This window comes from Zootoca vivipara, chromosome 13, assembly GCF_963506605.1.
Source record: "Zootoca vivipara chromosome 13, rZooViv1.1, whole genome shotgun sequence".
NCBI classification, from domain to species: Eukaryota; Metazoa; Chordata; class Lepidosauria; order Squamata; family Lacertidae; genus Zootoca; species Zootoca vivipara.
Window position 1 is genome coordinate 959,903 of NC_083288.1, and position 17,644 is coordinate 977,546.

Consider the following 17,644-nt stretch of genomic DNA (forward strand, 5'->3'; position numbering starts at 1 on the left):
TCTCACAAGTGGAGGCAGGAGCATAGAAAGGGCTTCTCCACATGTACCTTTTGCCTGGCTCTTTCCAGGCACAGGTCCACACTGAAAGGCTCTATGTCTGAGCATAAATTTCAGAGGGTCTACTGAGTAAAACCTAGACGATGACTACCCCCTGTGTAGAGTTCTGGTTCCGCTGCACCTCAAAAATGGACAGAGAAATGAAGAAGGGGTGGCTGAATTGTCTCAAGTCACATGGAAGCATCTCATGGCACTAAGAAGGCCTTCACTTGAGCAAACAGTCAACCCTGATGTGAGCCAGTGTGGTGGAGTCTCTGGCTTGGCAGGGGGAGATCCAAGTTTAAATCCCTGCTGAGCCATGAAGCTCTCTGGGAAATGCTAGGTCAGTCACTCTGTCAGCCAACAGTGTCAGCGTGAGGATAAAATGGAGGAGGAGGAGGAGGAGGACGACGACATATTTGGTTTCTACAGGGGGAGTGGCACATAAGTGGCTCTTATGGCAGACCACTGCAAATCTCCCTACTCCAAGTGAAAGGAAGGAAGGAAAGAAAGAAAAGAAAAGAAAGATGCTTTACCTTAAAGTCAAACTGGATGTCCATGTACTTTCCAAACCTGCTTGAATTATCATTCCGTAAAGTTTTTGCATTTCCAAAAGCCTACAGATTAGCAGAAACAAAAAAGGAGCAACAAGGTCTTTTGGTGTTCCCCTTCTTCCCCTCTCTCCCTCCTCGCCTTGTTCAGTCCTTGAGTTGTTCTTGTTTGATGCACTGATCATTCAGTGCCACCCACATCACTCCTTCCTCTTTTCCACCCCTTGCATTCCACCATTTCCCCACTCTTCTTTTTCAAAATTTCATTTATTTATTCAAGCTTTTCGATCCCACTCATTGCAAACAATTTCAGACAGGGTTCCAGATTAAAAATACAATGCCTCAGCATGAAGCAACCACACAAGACAGAAAGATGAATAAATTGCAACCAGGGCACTCATCCCACCTCAATTGTCCTTAAACGCCAGAGAGGTTTCCACAGGTGCCAAAAACCCATTCCAACTATTTCAGTAGCTGTGTTTTACTCAGATTTTAGTTGGGCTCCTTGCTGTCAGGATGTATTTATCCTATCTTGGTTTTAATGCTTTTATTCTATGGCTTAGGCCCAGCAGATGAAAGACCATTTTCTCCTAGATTAACCTCTGAGATCTTTGGGAGAGGCCCTTCTCTTGGTCCCGCCACCCTCACAGGCACGCTTGGTGGGGATGCGGGAGAGGGCCTTCTCGGTGGTGGCTGCTCCCAGAAAACTTTGGAACTCCCACCCTGGAGATGCTAGATGGGCTCCCTCTTTGTTATCCTTCTGCCAGCGGGTGGAGACTATTTTTAACAAGCTTTTTTTAAGGAAAGGGCTTTAACAGTGCTGTGCTGTTTTATATTGTTTTTCTTCTATTAAGAGTTCAGTTACTTTTTGATGGTTATCTTTTATATGATTTTAGCTTATTTTAGCTGTATTTTTTAAATTTGTGTAAGGGAAAAGCCTGGATGATGATGATGATAATAATAATAATAATATTTGTATTGTGCATTTTACTGTTTACGTAAACCTCCTAGAGAACTCTGCTCTGCTGGGTAGGCAGCGGACAAAATCTTGCTGCTCTGGCCTCTGATGCATTTCCTGCTTACCTCCAGAACAGGGTTGGAGAGCAGCAGCCTGTCTCGGACGACCTGCAGCTGCTCCGTGGTGGGGCAGGTCATGGCAAAATACTGAAGGATCTTCTTGGAGGCTTCTGTTTTCCCAGCACCGCTCTCCCCCGAAATCAGGATGAAGTGGTTGTTGTACTCCGTACACATGACCCGGTAGGCATTGTCGGCTATGGCATAACTGGAAAAGGCCCAAACACACACACTGGTCAGCTGCACAGAGACGGCCTTCTCAGAGTTAAGTAAAACAATGCCAGGCACCTTCAGAAGCTAGAAGGTTTCAAAGAATCCTTCATCACTTAGGCAGGTGGATTCTATTTTTATTTTTAAAATTACATTTATATTCCACCTTTCCTCCAAGGAGCTCAAGGTGGCGTACACAGTTCTCCTTTTCATTTTATCGCCACAACAACCCTGTGAGGGAGTTTAGGGTGATAGATGACAGTGACGAGCCCAAGAACACCCAGTGAGCAGCATGGCTGAATTGGGATTTGAACCCTGGTCTCCCAGGTCAGAGTTCAATGCTCTAACCACAACACCACACTGGCTGAATCAGTCTATCATCAGCCAATTTCCTTTCTGTTCAAGTTCCTCATTAATGTTACAGATACATTAAAAAATGTATAAAAATCTGTGTTTAGATTCATACTTAAATTCTTACTTTTAAATGTAATCCTAAAATGCACACTTTTAAAACACACATTTTGGTACATTTTTGAAACAATAGTTTAAATGGCAAGATTTGGAGAAGTGTAAAATCTGAAGGATAATTACCAGTGCTTATTTTTCTAGGAAAAAATGGTGCTGGAATGCACCACGAACACCTCCTTTGTTCTCTTATAATGGCAAAGGCTGGTAAAAGCCCTGACAATAACATTCCAATTCACATATTAGTCTGGGAGCTGCAAATTTGGTGCTGCTACTTAAAAATGTGGATAAAATAAAATTCTCCTCCAGCCACGTTTTACACAACAATTTCCTTTCCCCCCCCCCCCAATATTAACTATGTTTCTGGAGTCAGCCCTGTGTGATGCTCCCTTACAGTGGTAGCATTTTTTTTTTTTTACGCCAGGTATTTAAAAGATGAGTCTTTCGTTACACTGTCCACAAATTAGCATAAACCTTTTGGAAGGTGCAACAGGCTCCACATCTACTCAACTACAAGCAGTAACTTAAGAAACATGGCAATATAAGGATTTTGCCATTTAAAATCTCATTTAAAAACTGGGTGAGAGGAGACTTGCGCAAGCAGACACCTAAGAAAGTTGGCAACGTGCTTACATGTGTGGTGGCAGCTCAAAGAAGTTCACGCCTTTGTATTGCTCCATCTGCTTCACCGTGTAGATGCCCAGCTCTTTGTAGGGATTCACAGACACCAGGAGAGTGCCAATGTATGTCTGCAGGGGGAAGGAACAAACGCTACAAATAAGGACCCAAACAGCCACAGGGATGAGGGGGTCTGTCCATTGCAGGTTATCTCAGTTTCTCAGGTTTCCAGCCTTAAGTGCTGCAAGCTCTCCACTTTTACACACCATTTTGTAACGCAATTTGCCTAATCCATAAACATTTTTGTAAAGCAACATTTTGTAAAGCATACATCCTGGTATGTCCCACCACCGATGCCCATCAACAGGCATGAGGGAAGAGCACGTGGGAAAGGAAACAAACAATGGTTTGTCTGAATGCCTTTGGAACAAGGCAGGCTCAGAGAAAGAAACTATGGCTTCGTGTTATGCTCAAGCCAGGCAAAAGCCAGTAAGGGGTAGAGCACATGCAGAAGGTCCAAGGCCCACGGCCCTGCCATCGTGGCCCATAGTTACTGATAGCCCTGTCCCCCATGAATTAGAATAATAGATTCATAGAGTTGGAAGAGACCACAAGGGCCATCCAGTCCAACCCCCTGCCAAGCAGGAAACACCATCAAAGCATTCCTGACAGATGGTTGTCAAGCCTCTGCTTAAAGACCTCCAAAGGAGACTCTACCACACTCCTTGGCAGCAAATTCCACTGTCAAACAGCTCTTACTGTCAGGAAGTTCTTCCTAATGTTTAGGTGGAATCTTCTTTCTTGTAGTTTGAATCCATTGCTCCGTGTCCACTTCTCTGGAGCAGTAGAAAACAACCTTTCTCCCTCCTCTATATGGCATCCTTTAATATATTTGAACATGGCTATTATATCACACCTTAACCTTCTCTTCTTCAGGCTAAACAGGCCCAGCTCCCTAAGCCGTTCCTCATAAGGCATCGTTTCCAGGCCTTTGACCATTTTGGTTGCCCTCCTCTGGACACGTTCAGCTTGTCAGTATCCTTCTTGAACTGTGGTGCCCAGAACTGGGCACAGTACTCCAGGTGAGGTCTGACCAGAGCAGAATACAGTGGTACTATTACTTCCCTTGATCTAGATGCTATACTCCTATTGATGCAGCCCAGAATTGCTTTGGCTTTTTTAGCTGCTGCATCACACTGTTGACTCATGTCAAGTTTGTGGTATACCAGGACTCTTAGATCCTTTCCACATGTACTGCTCTCAAGCCAGGTGTCTCCCATCCTGTATTTGTGCCTTTCATTTTTTTTGCCCAAGTGTAGTACTTTACATTTCTCCCTGTTCAAATTCATCTTGTTTGCTTTGGCCCAGTTGTCTAATCTGTTAAGGTCATATTGAAGTGTGATCGTGTCCTCTGGGGTATTAGCCACCCCTCCCAATTTGGTGTCATCTGCAAACCTGATCAGGATGCCCTCAAGCCCATCATCCAAGTCATTGATAAAGATGTTGAATAAGACTGGGCCCAAGACAGAACCCTGTGGCACCCCACTAGTCACTTCTCTCCAGGATGAAGAGGAGCCATTGATGAGCACCCTTTGGGTTCGGTCAGTCAGCCAGTTACAAATCCATTGAATGGTAGCATTGTCTAGCCCATTTTACTAGCTTATTTACAAGAATATCATGAGGCACCTTGTCAAAGGCCTTGCTGAAATCAAGATATGCTACATCCACAGCGTTCCCTTCATCTACCAGGCTTGGTCTGATCCTCTTTTGAAGCAACCCCTGGAGGCCCAAGACTCCCGTTCTAGTTCCACATTTTATCTCCACATCCGAAAGGGACGCCAATCTAACATAACAGCAGGCACCCCATAACAGCCACCCCCACCCCTTTCTTCATAAGACAGCTCATGTCCAACTGCAACATCCGTAAAGTGGCTCAAAGTGCAATTACATAGATGAGGTTCTCCCGATATCGCTTGCGAAGGTTGTCCAAGAAGGCATTTTCACTCGTGTGAGAATCCAAAAGGACGAAATCTTGAATCCCAACTCTGTCCCGGGCCACAAGAGCCCCTTCCATGTTCAGCTTGTAGGGCTTCCTCCACGCTGCTTCGATCTGCAAGGAGCAAGAGGGGCAGGGGGGAATTGAATCAAGGATAGCTAGAATGGCACAATTTCTCCAAGAGAACTTGGGTTCAAGAGGGAGATTAAAGTACATAGGAACTTCTGGCAGGGCATCTTTGACACCACCTTCTACTTTTCAGAGATGGAAGAGCATCAGTGTAGGAGAATGGTTAGAGTGCTGGACTAGGACCCTGAGAGAACAGGGTTCAAATCCCTCTCTCAGCCATGATGTTTGCCAGGTGACCGGGGGGAGGGGCAGTCAATGCCTCTCAGCCTCACCTACCTCACAGGGTTGCTGCAATGATAAAATGGGGAGGGGAAAAACAATGCACACCACCTTGAGCTCTGGCGGCAGGGGAGGTGGTATACAAATGTAACAAATAATAAATACAGTAAATAAATTTCTTACATGCCAACCCGTTTTTCAAGGACTCTGAACACTAAAAGTATACAGTATATAAAATTACTATTTATATATTTTCCGCGTTTCTATCCCACTTTTCTTTCCACGGATTCATGACTAAGTCGGGATCAGAACCCTGATCTCCCCAGTCCTAGTCCAACACTCTCATGGCTGCATCCCGCTGTCTCTCACGTCTGCCAACGAAAACTTGACTTCATAAAGGACTATGGCATATTTGTTAGTAGCCACAACATAGTATTTTACCTCATTTTTATTTTTATTTTTGCTGCTGTCCCTCTGGAAATAATTTGACACAATCATCCCATTATAGTTTTATTTGGATTCCAGCCAGGCTTGTGAATTCTCCCTGGAAGCAGCCTTGTGTCTTCCAGAAACCAGCATTTGCTTGACCTGCAAAGCTGCACAAACACGGCTTTTTTGTTTGGTTTTATGGTTTCCAAAATTCATTCATTGAGAAGAAAACACAAGGCTGCAGAATTTGGGAGTGATGACAATTTTTCTAACTGGAGCAAGATTAATAAATTGTAAACCCTTTGGAAAAGCAATGAAACAAAATCCATCCAATTCAGCCTATTTACTCACTTAACTTTGCACTTAAAACTACAATAACCAGAAAACCTTCTTTTTGCAAAGTTCTCCTGCATCATGCATACTACAAGCAACAAGGAAATTTTCCCCAATGTTTAATCAAAATCTCCTTTCTTGTCATTTGAATCTGTTGGAATCTCAGTCTCCTCTTCTCTTCTATGCACACTTTTCATCCGTCTCCCTTAATTTCCAAGAAATGATTTGGAATTTGGAACAAGGCCACCAGCAACACGTCTGCAAGGCAGAATCAGTATTACCATCACATTGCAGTTCAAACCAAAAGTAGCACTGAGCACTCCAGAGTCCCTGCAGCTGTCAATTTGGAGACACCTAAGCAGAGCAATTTGGTCTAGAAGTTCACCGTCAAGGAAGCAATTGGTTCCACCCTCTTAATCGTCATTCTGTCCACTGAAACACTATTTTGCACCTCGAAGTACTACTTAAAACAAAAACAAAAAGTGATCTCACAAAGAAAACCCTGGCGTCTGCCACTGCCTTGGTCCAAGGCTAACCATTTGTAAATATTCTGGTTTGTAGCTCATTTTCTTGGCCGCTTTGCAGCTTAGTCTCACAGCAGTATCTGGCCAGGATTCCTCGCTTCCACTGCCACTTGCTCTACGGCAGGCTTCTCTGGCCTGGCTCCCCCTCTGGCTGTTTTTGGCCAACTAGGACTGATGGGAGTTGTAGTCCAAACAGCACAAGGTTGGGAAGGCTGTCCTAAGGCACTACTGTCCTCTTAAGTTAATTCAGGAATCCAACTGGGTTCTCCACAATGTGCTCTGTCAAAGGAGATGTGCTCTGTCAAAGGAGAGAGGTGAGGATCAGGGCCCCCAGATCGTTTCCACAGAGCCCTGGAACTCCTGCCTCCCAAAATACACTTTTAAAGATTTGCTTGCAGGTCTGTCAAAATTTGCCCCATGCAGATTCATGGGCACTTGCCATTTTTAATGGGAATTTCAGACACAGGCTGTGCCACAAGTCTTTTAAGGATCTAGCTGGGCACAGCTGTGCTCCAGGGGGCGTCTGCTTGCAGTTTCCGGCCCACACCTGAGCCGTCAGGGCTGCAGCTTCCCGCACGTTCCCTTACCTGGCAGGCCTCAGCTCCGTCCTGCGATTCTCCTCTGTCTGTTCCACAACACAGCCCTTTCTAAAGTGAGCCAGCTGGACTTTAAACATATTGTTGCAATCTCTGCCCTGACTGGGGATGCTGTTCCGCCAATGGGAACTCAGGGCCATGGTTGGAAAGGCAGTGAATTGGACAGGCCGTCTTTTTGCGCAAGGTTTTTATCAGAGTTTGCTGGCCACCACAGGGTCATGAGCTGAGCAAAATATATTTTTCATCACCTTGGAGGAGAGAGAGAGAGATTCCAAGTGGCTCTTAGAAACAGATCTCGCTCATCTGCACCTGCAGCAGAGAAAGGCTTGCTGAACCAATCCCAGGGGCATGGCCAGCCTTTTCAGGTGCTGCAAGGTCTCTTTCCTAGGTTCCAGAAATCTAATGCAGCCTTGAACACACCCCTAGGAAGTTATCTGTCAAGCAGGGATTGGGGTGGGGGGTGGGGGGCAGAAATCCATTCAATTCACATTTTACCTAATTTGCACTTCCCAAACCAGTAAGCAAACTGGGACACAGCCATCTATCAAAATCTGCATTTCTCCAAAAAAATTAATGCTGTTCTTTGGCCAAAAAATGTGCAAAGTTATGTGTAAACTGGTGAAAATTCCCTGCAAAAAAATACCTATATTAGGATAAATTTATTTTCATGCAGATTATTTTTTCAAAAGGTCACTGATTGATGCAGAAATGTAGCCTGCTGGATTTAAGGTTGGAAACTGAGAAACTGAAAGAAAGCAGATATTGACAAATTCACATGGCTCTACTGTCGGGGAGAATGTCTAAGTGCTGCTTCACATGCACCCATGGGGACAGGCCATTTGCTCAATTTATCTGAGAAGCGGTTTGGGAGTCTGCTGCTGCTTTTCACCTTTGCTTGGCTGAGCCCACCCTATGGGCTCATTTAGTAGCTCCTCCCCCTCAAAATCTCACCCACAAACACAGCCTGTGAAGACAGCATCCTGCAGGTGCCACCCCCACATACTAAGCCCCACCTGCATGTGGGAAGGGCCTGCAGCAGACTTCCCCAACCTGAGGCCCAGAAGCCAGCAGGGCCAACTTTCAGAGATGATGGGAGTTGTAGTCCAAAATATCCAGAAGGCACCAGCACTCCCACGTGCACTCGGCACTCCCAATCCTCATGGGACGCTGTGCTAGCCAACCTCCTGCTTTTCTGCATCTTGTGCTCCCTTTTCCCGCCGAGAAACTATGAGCATCGAATCACAGAACTGCAGAGCTAGAAGGGACCCCAAGGGTCAACCTCCTGCAGTGGAGGAATCGCAGCTCAGGAATCCATGGCAGATGGTCATCTAACCTCTGTTTAAACACCTCCAACAAAGAAGAGCCCACCGCCTTCTGCTTCACTGTCAAACAGCTCTTCCTGTCAGAAAGCTCTACCCAACAGCAGACTGGAATTTTCACTAACTCACTGGCCCTTATAAAAAACATCACTACGTTCCTAAATCTGCTACGTGAATACTCTCCAGGGGTGCTTCCCAGGGCTTCCGGTGAAGTAAGACCGAACCTGTTCTCAACACTAGAGCATCTGTGTTGCATGCAGAAGGTCCCAGGTTCAATCCCCAAAGAGAGCCCAGCCAGAAGCCCTGGAGAGCTGCTGCCAGTCAGTGCAGGCAGTACTGAACTGGGTGGTCCAATGGACTGACTCACTAGAAGGCAGCTTCCTTTGTTCCTATGCTGATACAGCCTGGGGTGTGTGTGTGGAGAGAGGAACACAAAATAAGAGACTAAAGTGCCTCTGACTATGTGCAGAGTTGCTCTCTGAACTGGACAACTCTCAATCCTGTGCACATCTAGGGTAGAACAGCCAAGGCTTCTCATTCGACATTGTGGCAGCTTCAGCCTTTACCCTTTTCCTCCTAGGAATTAACTGCTTCTTTCCCAAAGGTCCCAGGCATGGCTGACCAGGAAGCTCAGCCAGCCCCACTCAAGGGGCACTTACAGTATGAAGACCAACACACTGCTCTGCACCGGATACAGAAAGAACGCCTTACCTTCTCTGAGACCAGAGAGAGAAAGGAGTGAGTGGCCTTTGAAATCCCAGGAGCTGCCTACTGGATCAGATTTCTTTCACCTATTTCTTTTCACAGAATTGCCCCTCGGGTGAATTGCTTCCCTTCCTGCCATCCTTGGACTGCCAAAGCTGCACAAGGAAGTGCTCCGTTTCCACTGAAACATTTCCATTGACTGCAATTAGAAGCCAACCCATTGAGGGCAGGGGGGGGGGGGAGATTATCATCATTTCCTCTGCCACCATTGTCTCAAGGACAGCTGGGTACCCTGGCTCAAGTGTCACATGGAGACCATTTCAAGCAGGCACCAGAAATGCCTGTCTGCTCACGGAAAACAGCTGCCCAAAGTTGTTTGATACTGAAAGGACCCAGGGTGCAGGGCTCATGTGACACAAATCTGCATATGCTAAATTATATTACATTAACAACAAACAATAATAATCATGTTACCCAGCCTTCACCAGCAGGCCCCAGACCAGGTTACACCAACTCAACATTCAGAATTCAAAGCAGTTAAAGCATATTACATTTGCAATACAGTCATGCTTTGGGATCCATGGCGGGAGGCGTGTTCGCAACCCGCAGCGCTGCATCTGCGCGTGACGCAATTTGGCGCTTCTGTGCATGACGTCATTTTGTGGTTCTGCGCATGCACGAGCACCGAAACCCAGAAGTAACCCGTTCCGGTACTTCCAGGTTCAGTGCGGTCCACAACCCGAAAACGCACAACCCGCAGCGTTCACAACCTGAGGTATGACTGTAATAGGTGGGTCATCTAGGCCAACCCCCTGCCACACAGGAAACGCAGCTAAAGCATCCATTATAGATGGCCATCCAATCTCTGCTTAAAAACCTCCAAGGAAGGAGTGCGTAAGAGGTGCATCTTCAGCATTTGCCCAAAGCTGTCCAGTGAAAAAGGGACCTCCACAGCTGAAGGGCTGCCACAGAGGGTGCCCTGCTCTGGGCTGCCACCACCCCGAGCCTCTGATAACCTAAGTGTTTCAGGTGTTTGGGGCCTGCATTGTTTGTAGGGTTGCCATATTTTGAAGAGCAAAAAAAGAGGACAGATTTCCTGACTTCTACTTTTAACTATGGATCACTATGACAGCTCTCATTTTACATACCCATGAAAAAGAGGATGTGTCCTGGAAAAAGAGGACACATGACAACCCTAGCTAGGGCTCTGAACACAAATGTGAGCATCTTGAATTGGGCCTTAAAAAAAACAAAAAACAAAACTGGCAGCCACAGTTTTAGAACAGGGGTTATATGAGATCTAAAGCCAAACCAGCCAGTAATTTTGGAGCAGTTGGAGTTTCTCAGCTGTCTTCAAGGGCAACCCCACATAGACCACAGTGCACACATGGCAATAATCCAATCTGGAAGTGACCAGAGCATGGAGTGCTATAGCCTAGTCATCTACCTATCTGTGCCCTTTGAAATCCCTGCACTGGGCAAATTAAGATGGCAGAGGGCTCACCAACTCTTCATTTTGCAATGCACTCAGCTGCCCTATGAGCAAAATACTGTATAAGAAAAAAAAAACTTTGGGTGGCAGGAGCGGGAAGGCAGGAGATCCAATTATTAATGCCCTAAAGCCATGAGTTGCACATCAGCAGAAATCCAACAGGTTAAACTCCAACAACCATCATTGCATCTATTCTTCCTGCCTGCAGAACTTCTTATTCACCTCCCTCCTCTAACAGGGTTGAGCTGCTTTTCCCAGCTGCACAGCAAGAGGAAATCCAACAGGTTAAACATCCTGTGTTGGATTTTGGCCCAACAAGGCACCTGCTTAAAAAAAAGCACGTCTGAGGAGAAGAGGGTGCTCTGGTTGCAGAAATGACAAGTGACTTCTTCACGTTTTCAGAAGACGTACATCCTGTTTCCCCCCACAAGAGGTCACCCTAAAACCCTCCTTCAAATTAAATCCTTAACAGTCCCTCTGCTGATCACAACACGAAGTGGGCAGAAAGTTTATTAATTTGTCTTCTCATTTGATTTAATTCATTCTTACTTGATGGATTTATATTCTTCCCGAGGTGAGAGCATAAAATACAAATACATGATAACAGCAGCTGATAAAGTTTTTTTTTAAGTCTAGTGTAAGCGACATAAAAAAGAAAAAAAGTTAAGATACTACTGAATTTAAGCACCTTGAGTAAATTTTAGAGCCACTTATTTGTCTAAACTCTGGCCTGGTCTACTAAGATCTGTCTCTATTGAGCAGCATTTTCAAGCAATACCCTCAGCTGTGCTGGACAAGCAATTAGATCCCATATGCAGATAGAGAGACTATTTGTGGGCAACCGAGTACAGTTGGCTGATCGCCAACTATTTGTGGGCAACTGAGTACAGTTCGGCTGATCGCCAAAGAATTGATGCTTTTGAATTATGGTGCTGGAGGAGACTCTTGAGAGTCCCATGGACTGCAAGAAGATCAAACCTATCCATTCTGAAGGAAATCAGTCCTGAGTGCTCACTGGAAGGACAGATCCTGAAGCTGAGGCTCCAATACTTTGGCCAAGAGAAGACTCCCTGGGGAAAAAAAAGCTCTGGGGATTTGTTCAGTCCAGTCATCCAATAAGGCATCTGGGAGTCTTTGCGATTTAAAAATACAAGAGAGACAATCTTCTCTAGGGATCCTCGGATGTCTTATATATTTAAAGATGTAGTCCACAGTTTTAGCAACCAGGCCTAAGGTAGCTGAATGTTCAAATAATATTTCAGAGAAGCAGCTTTCTCATTCACTAGTATGGTCTTTTGGCAGGATGCCTGTAGTTGAATCCTTTTTAGGCCTTTTTGATTTAGTCGCATTGTTGTCTGGGGAGTTAGCAAAATGTTTATCAGGATTTTTTCAGCATGACTTCCTCCTCAGTCATCTTTGCTAGTGGAGAGAAGCTATTTGAAACCGGTACGTTGAAAATATCCTTTATTTTTCCAGGGAAAAATTAGCTAGTTTTCGTTTGCTTGGAAAGCGGCAGACACGCCAATTCCTCTAAATCCTCTATATCACAGGTGTCAAACACAAGGCCCGGGGGCCAAATCCGGCCCGCCAGACCTTGTCATGTGGCCCGCCGAGCGCCCCAGCCAGCGGGACCCAGCAGCGGGACCTTGCTGCTGAAGCGCCGCGCCGACAAAGCGCCGACAAACAGCTGGGGGCGGGGGGGTAGAAAGGCGGCCAGAGCAGCGCTGCGTGGAGCGCTCCGAGCCACAGCAGAAGGAGGAGGCAGCTTGCCGGGTCAGCGCCCGGCAGCACCGCACGGAGAGTCCCGAGCCTCTGCAATGCAGCAGTGCTCTGTAGCACTTTGAATCCTCCTCCTCCTGCCACGGCTCGGTGCCTGGAAACGGCTGCTGCTGCTGCTGAAGCACAGACAAAGCACCCAGCAGCGCCGTGTGGAGGAAGAGGATTCAAAGTGCTACAGAGCACTGCTGCGTCCCAGAGGCTTGGGACTCTCCGCACGGCACTGCCGGGCACCGACCCGGCAAGCCTCCTCCTCCTCCTGCCGCGGCTCAGCCTCATGAACGTGCAACTCTGAGGCTTTACACACGTCTCCTAAAACGGACACCCGCTGCCTCACGCTGCACGGGAAATGCTTTTTGCCCCTGGGTCCCTTCACGCTCTTTTCTGGCGCTGAATCAAGGCGGCGACCCCCCTTCCCTTTCTTTCTTCCTCTCTCTCATTCTTATTCTTTCTTTCCCTCTCCTTCCTTCCTTCTTTATCTCTGTCTTCTCTCCCTCTTTCTTTTTCTTTCCTTCTTTATTCCTTCTTTCCTACTCTTCTTTCTCTCACCTCTTTCCTTCCTCTCTCCCTCCTGCTCCCTCTTTTCTTTCTTTCTTCCTTCCTTCCTTCCTTCCTTCCTTCCTTCCTTCCTTCCTTCCTTCCGTCCTTCCCATCTTTCTTCCTCTCCCTCATTCTTATTCTTTCTTTCCCTCTACTTCCTTCCTTCTTTCGCCCTTTCCGTCTTCTCTCCCTCTTTCTTTTTCTTTTCTTCTTTATTCCCTTCCTTATTTCCTACTCTTCTTTCTCTCCCCTCCTTCCTTCCTTCCTTCCTTCCTTCCTTCCTTCCTTCCTTCCTTCCTTCCTTCCTCTCTCCCTCCCACTCCCTCTTTTCTTCCTTCCTTCCTTCCTCCCTCCCCTCCCCTCCCTCTCCCTCTCCTCAGAAACATAGGATGCTGCTTTATACTTCTGGCCCTTAAACCCTGGAACCAGGAGAGCAGCTCCAGTGAGTCAACCTCAGCCAGTCCCTTTGGTGAAGGGTGGTGGCTCACTGGCAGAACATCTGTCCTGCATGCAGAAGGACCCCAGCATCTCCAGGTACTAGTAGCTCTGCAAAGGTCCTGCATGAAACCCTAGCGAGCCTCCACCACCCAGTGCAGTTACCAAAAATCATTTTTCAATAAATTGTACAATAATTGTACATTTGAATATCTACTTGCCATTATTCTGACTATGTTTCTGCTTTCGGAGCTAGTTATTACTTACATTATTACAAAAAACAGTAATAATTGAATGCAGTGACAATAATTCATGATAATAAAGAGTGGACACATAGTCCTACAGATACAACCGGCCCTTTGAGGGTGACCAAACTGCTGATGCGGCCCCCGATGAATTTGAGTTTGACACCCCTGCTCTATATCCTCAGATTCTCTGCTGCGTTTCCCAGCTCCTCTCTTATCAGCAGGGCTACCCAGTTGCTTAGTCATCTCTCTCTTCACTCAGCAGCTCAAAGCCAGGAAGTATCTCCCACGCTAGCAAGGGAGGTCCTCCTGATTGTGAATAACTTATTCCAAAGGAGTAATATATATATATATATATATATATATATATATATATATATATATATATATATATATATATAAATGTTCCCACTGCATTCGCGGATGTCCCAGCCTTGCACCGTAACTGCTGAACCGAATTGCATCAAATTAGGACAAAGCGTACCTTGCCCATCAGGGAGGGATCTAGCATAAAAAATGTATCAAAAAAGCAAGGGATATCGCGAAGCCCCTCACAACACCTTTCACACCTAAAATAATGATTAAACACAAAAAGTGGCGCCCAAATTATACATCACCAGCAGAAGCTCTGAAGACTCCAGCAGCATCCAATAGAAAGGCAGATCTCCGAGGGTGGGGCCAAATCGTCACATCATCAACCACCGTCCAACAACTGCCAAAACGGCCATTCCACCTCCAAAGCCCTCCCGGCGGCTGCATTAATAAACGCCTGACAACATTAGGCAGTCGTTCATCATTTCCCCTAACACGCACTTGGGGGCACGGCGAGGGGTTTTTGCTTTTTAATTTAGTGGGTGTTGTGTCACATGCGAGGCTGCGGCAGCCATTTAAGTAAGGGCAGTCGTGCCCCTTTTAACCTAGGCTTTATACCAGGCATCCCCAAACTGCGGCCCTCCAGATGTTTTGGCCTACAACTCCCATGATCCCTAGCTTACAGGACCAGTGGTCGGGGAAGATGGGGATTGTAGTCCAAAACATCTGGAGGGCCGAAGTTTGGGGATGCCTGCTTTATACTATGGCTGATTGCAAGCCTCTGCGTCTTTTTTAAAAAATTTTTTAAAAACCACCATGCACTCTCTCTCCCCAGTTTAAGTCCTCGGATATTTGCAGTGGCCAATCCCCCCCCCCCGACTTACAATCCCCTACCTTCCCCTCGCCACTTCCTGGGTTTTTTATGGAACCGAACAGCTTGGGCGCTTCGGAACGTGCCTTCTGTTGCTACGGGGTTGTGGGGCTTCACTATTTGACCCCCCCCCAATATTTCTCTGGGTCCCGGGGTGCATCATCACCCCCAATCCTTTTCTTTGCCCAAACAGACCTCTCCCCACCTTCCTCAACACTAAATACAGTGGTACCTCGGTTTACAACCACAATTGGTTCCGGAAGTCTGTTATTAAACTGAAGCGTACTTAAACTGAAGCAAACTTTCCCATTGAAAGTAATGGAAAGTGGATTAATCCATTCCAGACGATGAAAAACAGAAATTTAACACGATTTTTACTGTCTACCAAGACCACTGATACATAAAATGAAGGCAATAATCAAAGTACTGTACTATAAAATAATTAAGACAGTATTGTAATTGAAAAAAATTAACATATTCCTTCCCTTTGGGGCTGGGAAGCTCTCCAGGCCTCCGTGAAGGCAACAACAAGCGCAGGTTCAGGGGGTGGCCTCTTCGAGCGCCTGCTGCATCCCAAGGTCCGAGGGGAAGCTCTCCTCTCTCCGCGAGGGCGGGGGGAAGGAGCCAGCAGCCCGGCGCGGGAGAGGCGGCTCTAGGACTCAGGGGGATGCGGCACGGCCGGCTTTGTGTAGCGTACAGTAGGCGGCGGCAGCGGCGGCCGGGGCTGAGCGCGAGCGAGCAGCATGTCTGTGGGGCTCGAGGTGAGTGGGCCCAGCCTCCGCGGAGGCATCGGAGTGCTTCCATGGCTGCAGCCCAGTCGCGGATGCTCCGATGCATTCAGGGAGGCCGGGCCTTTGCTCCGGGCCTCTGCGAAGGCATAGGAGCACTTCCGTGGCTGCAGCCCAGTCACGGAAGCGCTCCGATGCCTTTGCTGAGGCCCGGAGCGAAGGCCTGGCCTCCGCGGAGGCATCGGAGTGCCTCAGCAGGCCTCGGAAACCTCGGTTTACACTTCCGGTTTACGATTGTTCGTAAACCGAAAATTCGTAAAACGAGGTGTTCGTAAACCAAGGTTCCACTGTACTCCTCAATTGTACCCACAATAAAAACACATTAAAATAACAAAATGCATCCCATCCTACATTCCAAAAAATTACACCATAAATAAAAAACCAAAAACAACCACCCTCACCAAAATCATACACTCCACGCCAAAATAAATGACAATCCCAAATAAAACATCGCAAACAGCACAATAAAAAAACCAACACCACACCCTACGTTAAAAACACCTACTCCATTTTGTTTGCATTTTGTTGTAAACTTTTTAACCTGCATTTTTGTTTTTGATTTTGTTTTCTTTTTTATTTTTCATTTTTTGTTCTTTTCTTTTTCTTTATGTGTTGATTATAGATTATGTTTGATTATGTTACGTTATGTTATATTGTGTTCTGTTGATGTGTGTGGATTTGTGATTTTATTTTTAATAAGAAATAAATATGAATTTTATTTTATTTATTTATTTTTTAAAAAACCTACTTCAAAATTAGAAAATCCAAGTAACCAAAAAACACACACCACAAAAATGCCCAAATCATACAAAACCCACCAAAATAAATGACAACCCCAAAAATAAAATTAAACAATAATAACTTCTGTTTCTCATGTTCTTATTTCAAAAAAAATTGATCTAAATATATAGAAATGTTCACGATTCGTTCGCAGGGGCCAGTGTATGGAGATACAGGGGGGAGGGGACAACAGAGGGCTGAGACAAAAGTAAATACTGGGAAATAGAAGCCAAAAACTGACAGTTCCTTCCCCAAGGGTGGGGGCCAATGTAGGAAGATACTGGGGGTAGGGGCCAACACTCCCCAGGGACAACAGAGGGCTCAGACAAAAGTGCATGCTGGGAAATAGAACCCAGAAACTGACAGTTCCTTCTCCAAGGGTGGGAGCCAAGGTATGGAGAAACAGGGGGTGCCGGAGGGGTGGGGAGAGGAGGGGGCTCGATAGCTCATGGGTCAGGACAGTGAGGCCAGTCACATGGATGTGCTGCGGGGGTGGGAGGGAAAAGGGGGCTTGATAGCTCATGGGTGGGGGCAGTCACAGGGATGAACCAGGGGTGGGGGAGGAGGGGGCAGGATAAGTCATGTGTCCGGATAGAGTGGGGGGAATCACAGGAAAGAACCACAGCAACACGTGGCCGGGCCAGCTAGCATACTAATAAATTACTGCCACACTGCTTTATTCTATACTCCGTCTATGTATCCAAATCCATGGAGCCAGTAAAACAGGAAAAACCGTCTAGGAAAAACTGCGAAATATTTGGATTTATCTGGCTTCTGTGCTCATTAGACCAATCTTTAAAAGATAAGACAGTCTTTTAAAAGATAAAACAGTCTTTAAAAGATAAAACAGTCTTTAAATTCTTTAAAATCAAAGAGCTCACGCTGACTAAGTGCCGTTTGCCATCTTGTTCCTCCCGGAGGTCGAGCTTCGCCGTTCTCAGTCCTTTCCATTACTTTCAATGGGAAAGTTTGCTTCAGGTTAAGTTCGCTTCAGGTTAAGTACGGACTTCCAGAACCAATTACACTCGTACTTCGGGTTAAATACGCTTCAGGTTGAGTACTCCATGGACCTGTTGTAAAATTTAAGCTGGTTCCTATGAACCCAGAGAAATGGATCTTGACCCAGGGAGAGCTCAAGGATCCAGGCAAGCAGACGAATTTAAGCGTCTCCTGCCCACCAAATAACAGAGACCAAACCAGG

The 17,644-nt window shown here is 46.3% G+C and overlaps 1 protein-coding gene across 3 annotated transcripts in view; it reads right to left on the reverse strand.

The window, feature by feature from the left end:
- Positions 1-17,644, reverse strand: part of MYO1H (myosin IH) — a 107,700-nt gene that overhangs the window by 38,562 nt on the left and 51,494 nt on the right. The window contains exons 1-5 of one of the 3 annotated variants that reach the window (XM_060282092.1): positions 7,172-7,220; positions 4,903-5,064; positions 2,970-3,085; positions 1,671-1,869; positions 573-653 (exon numbers count right to left, since the gene is read on the reverse strand). In XM_060282092.1, coding sequence (XP_060138075.1) covers positions 573-653; positions 1,671-1,869; positions 2,970-3,085; positions 4,903-5,028 — 522 coding nt within the window. In that variant the 5' untranslated portion in view covers positions 5,029-5,064; positions 7,172-7,220. The other 2 variants (XM_060282093.1, XM_035134371.2) reach the window with 2 other exon arrangements.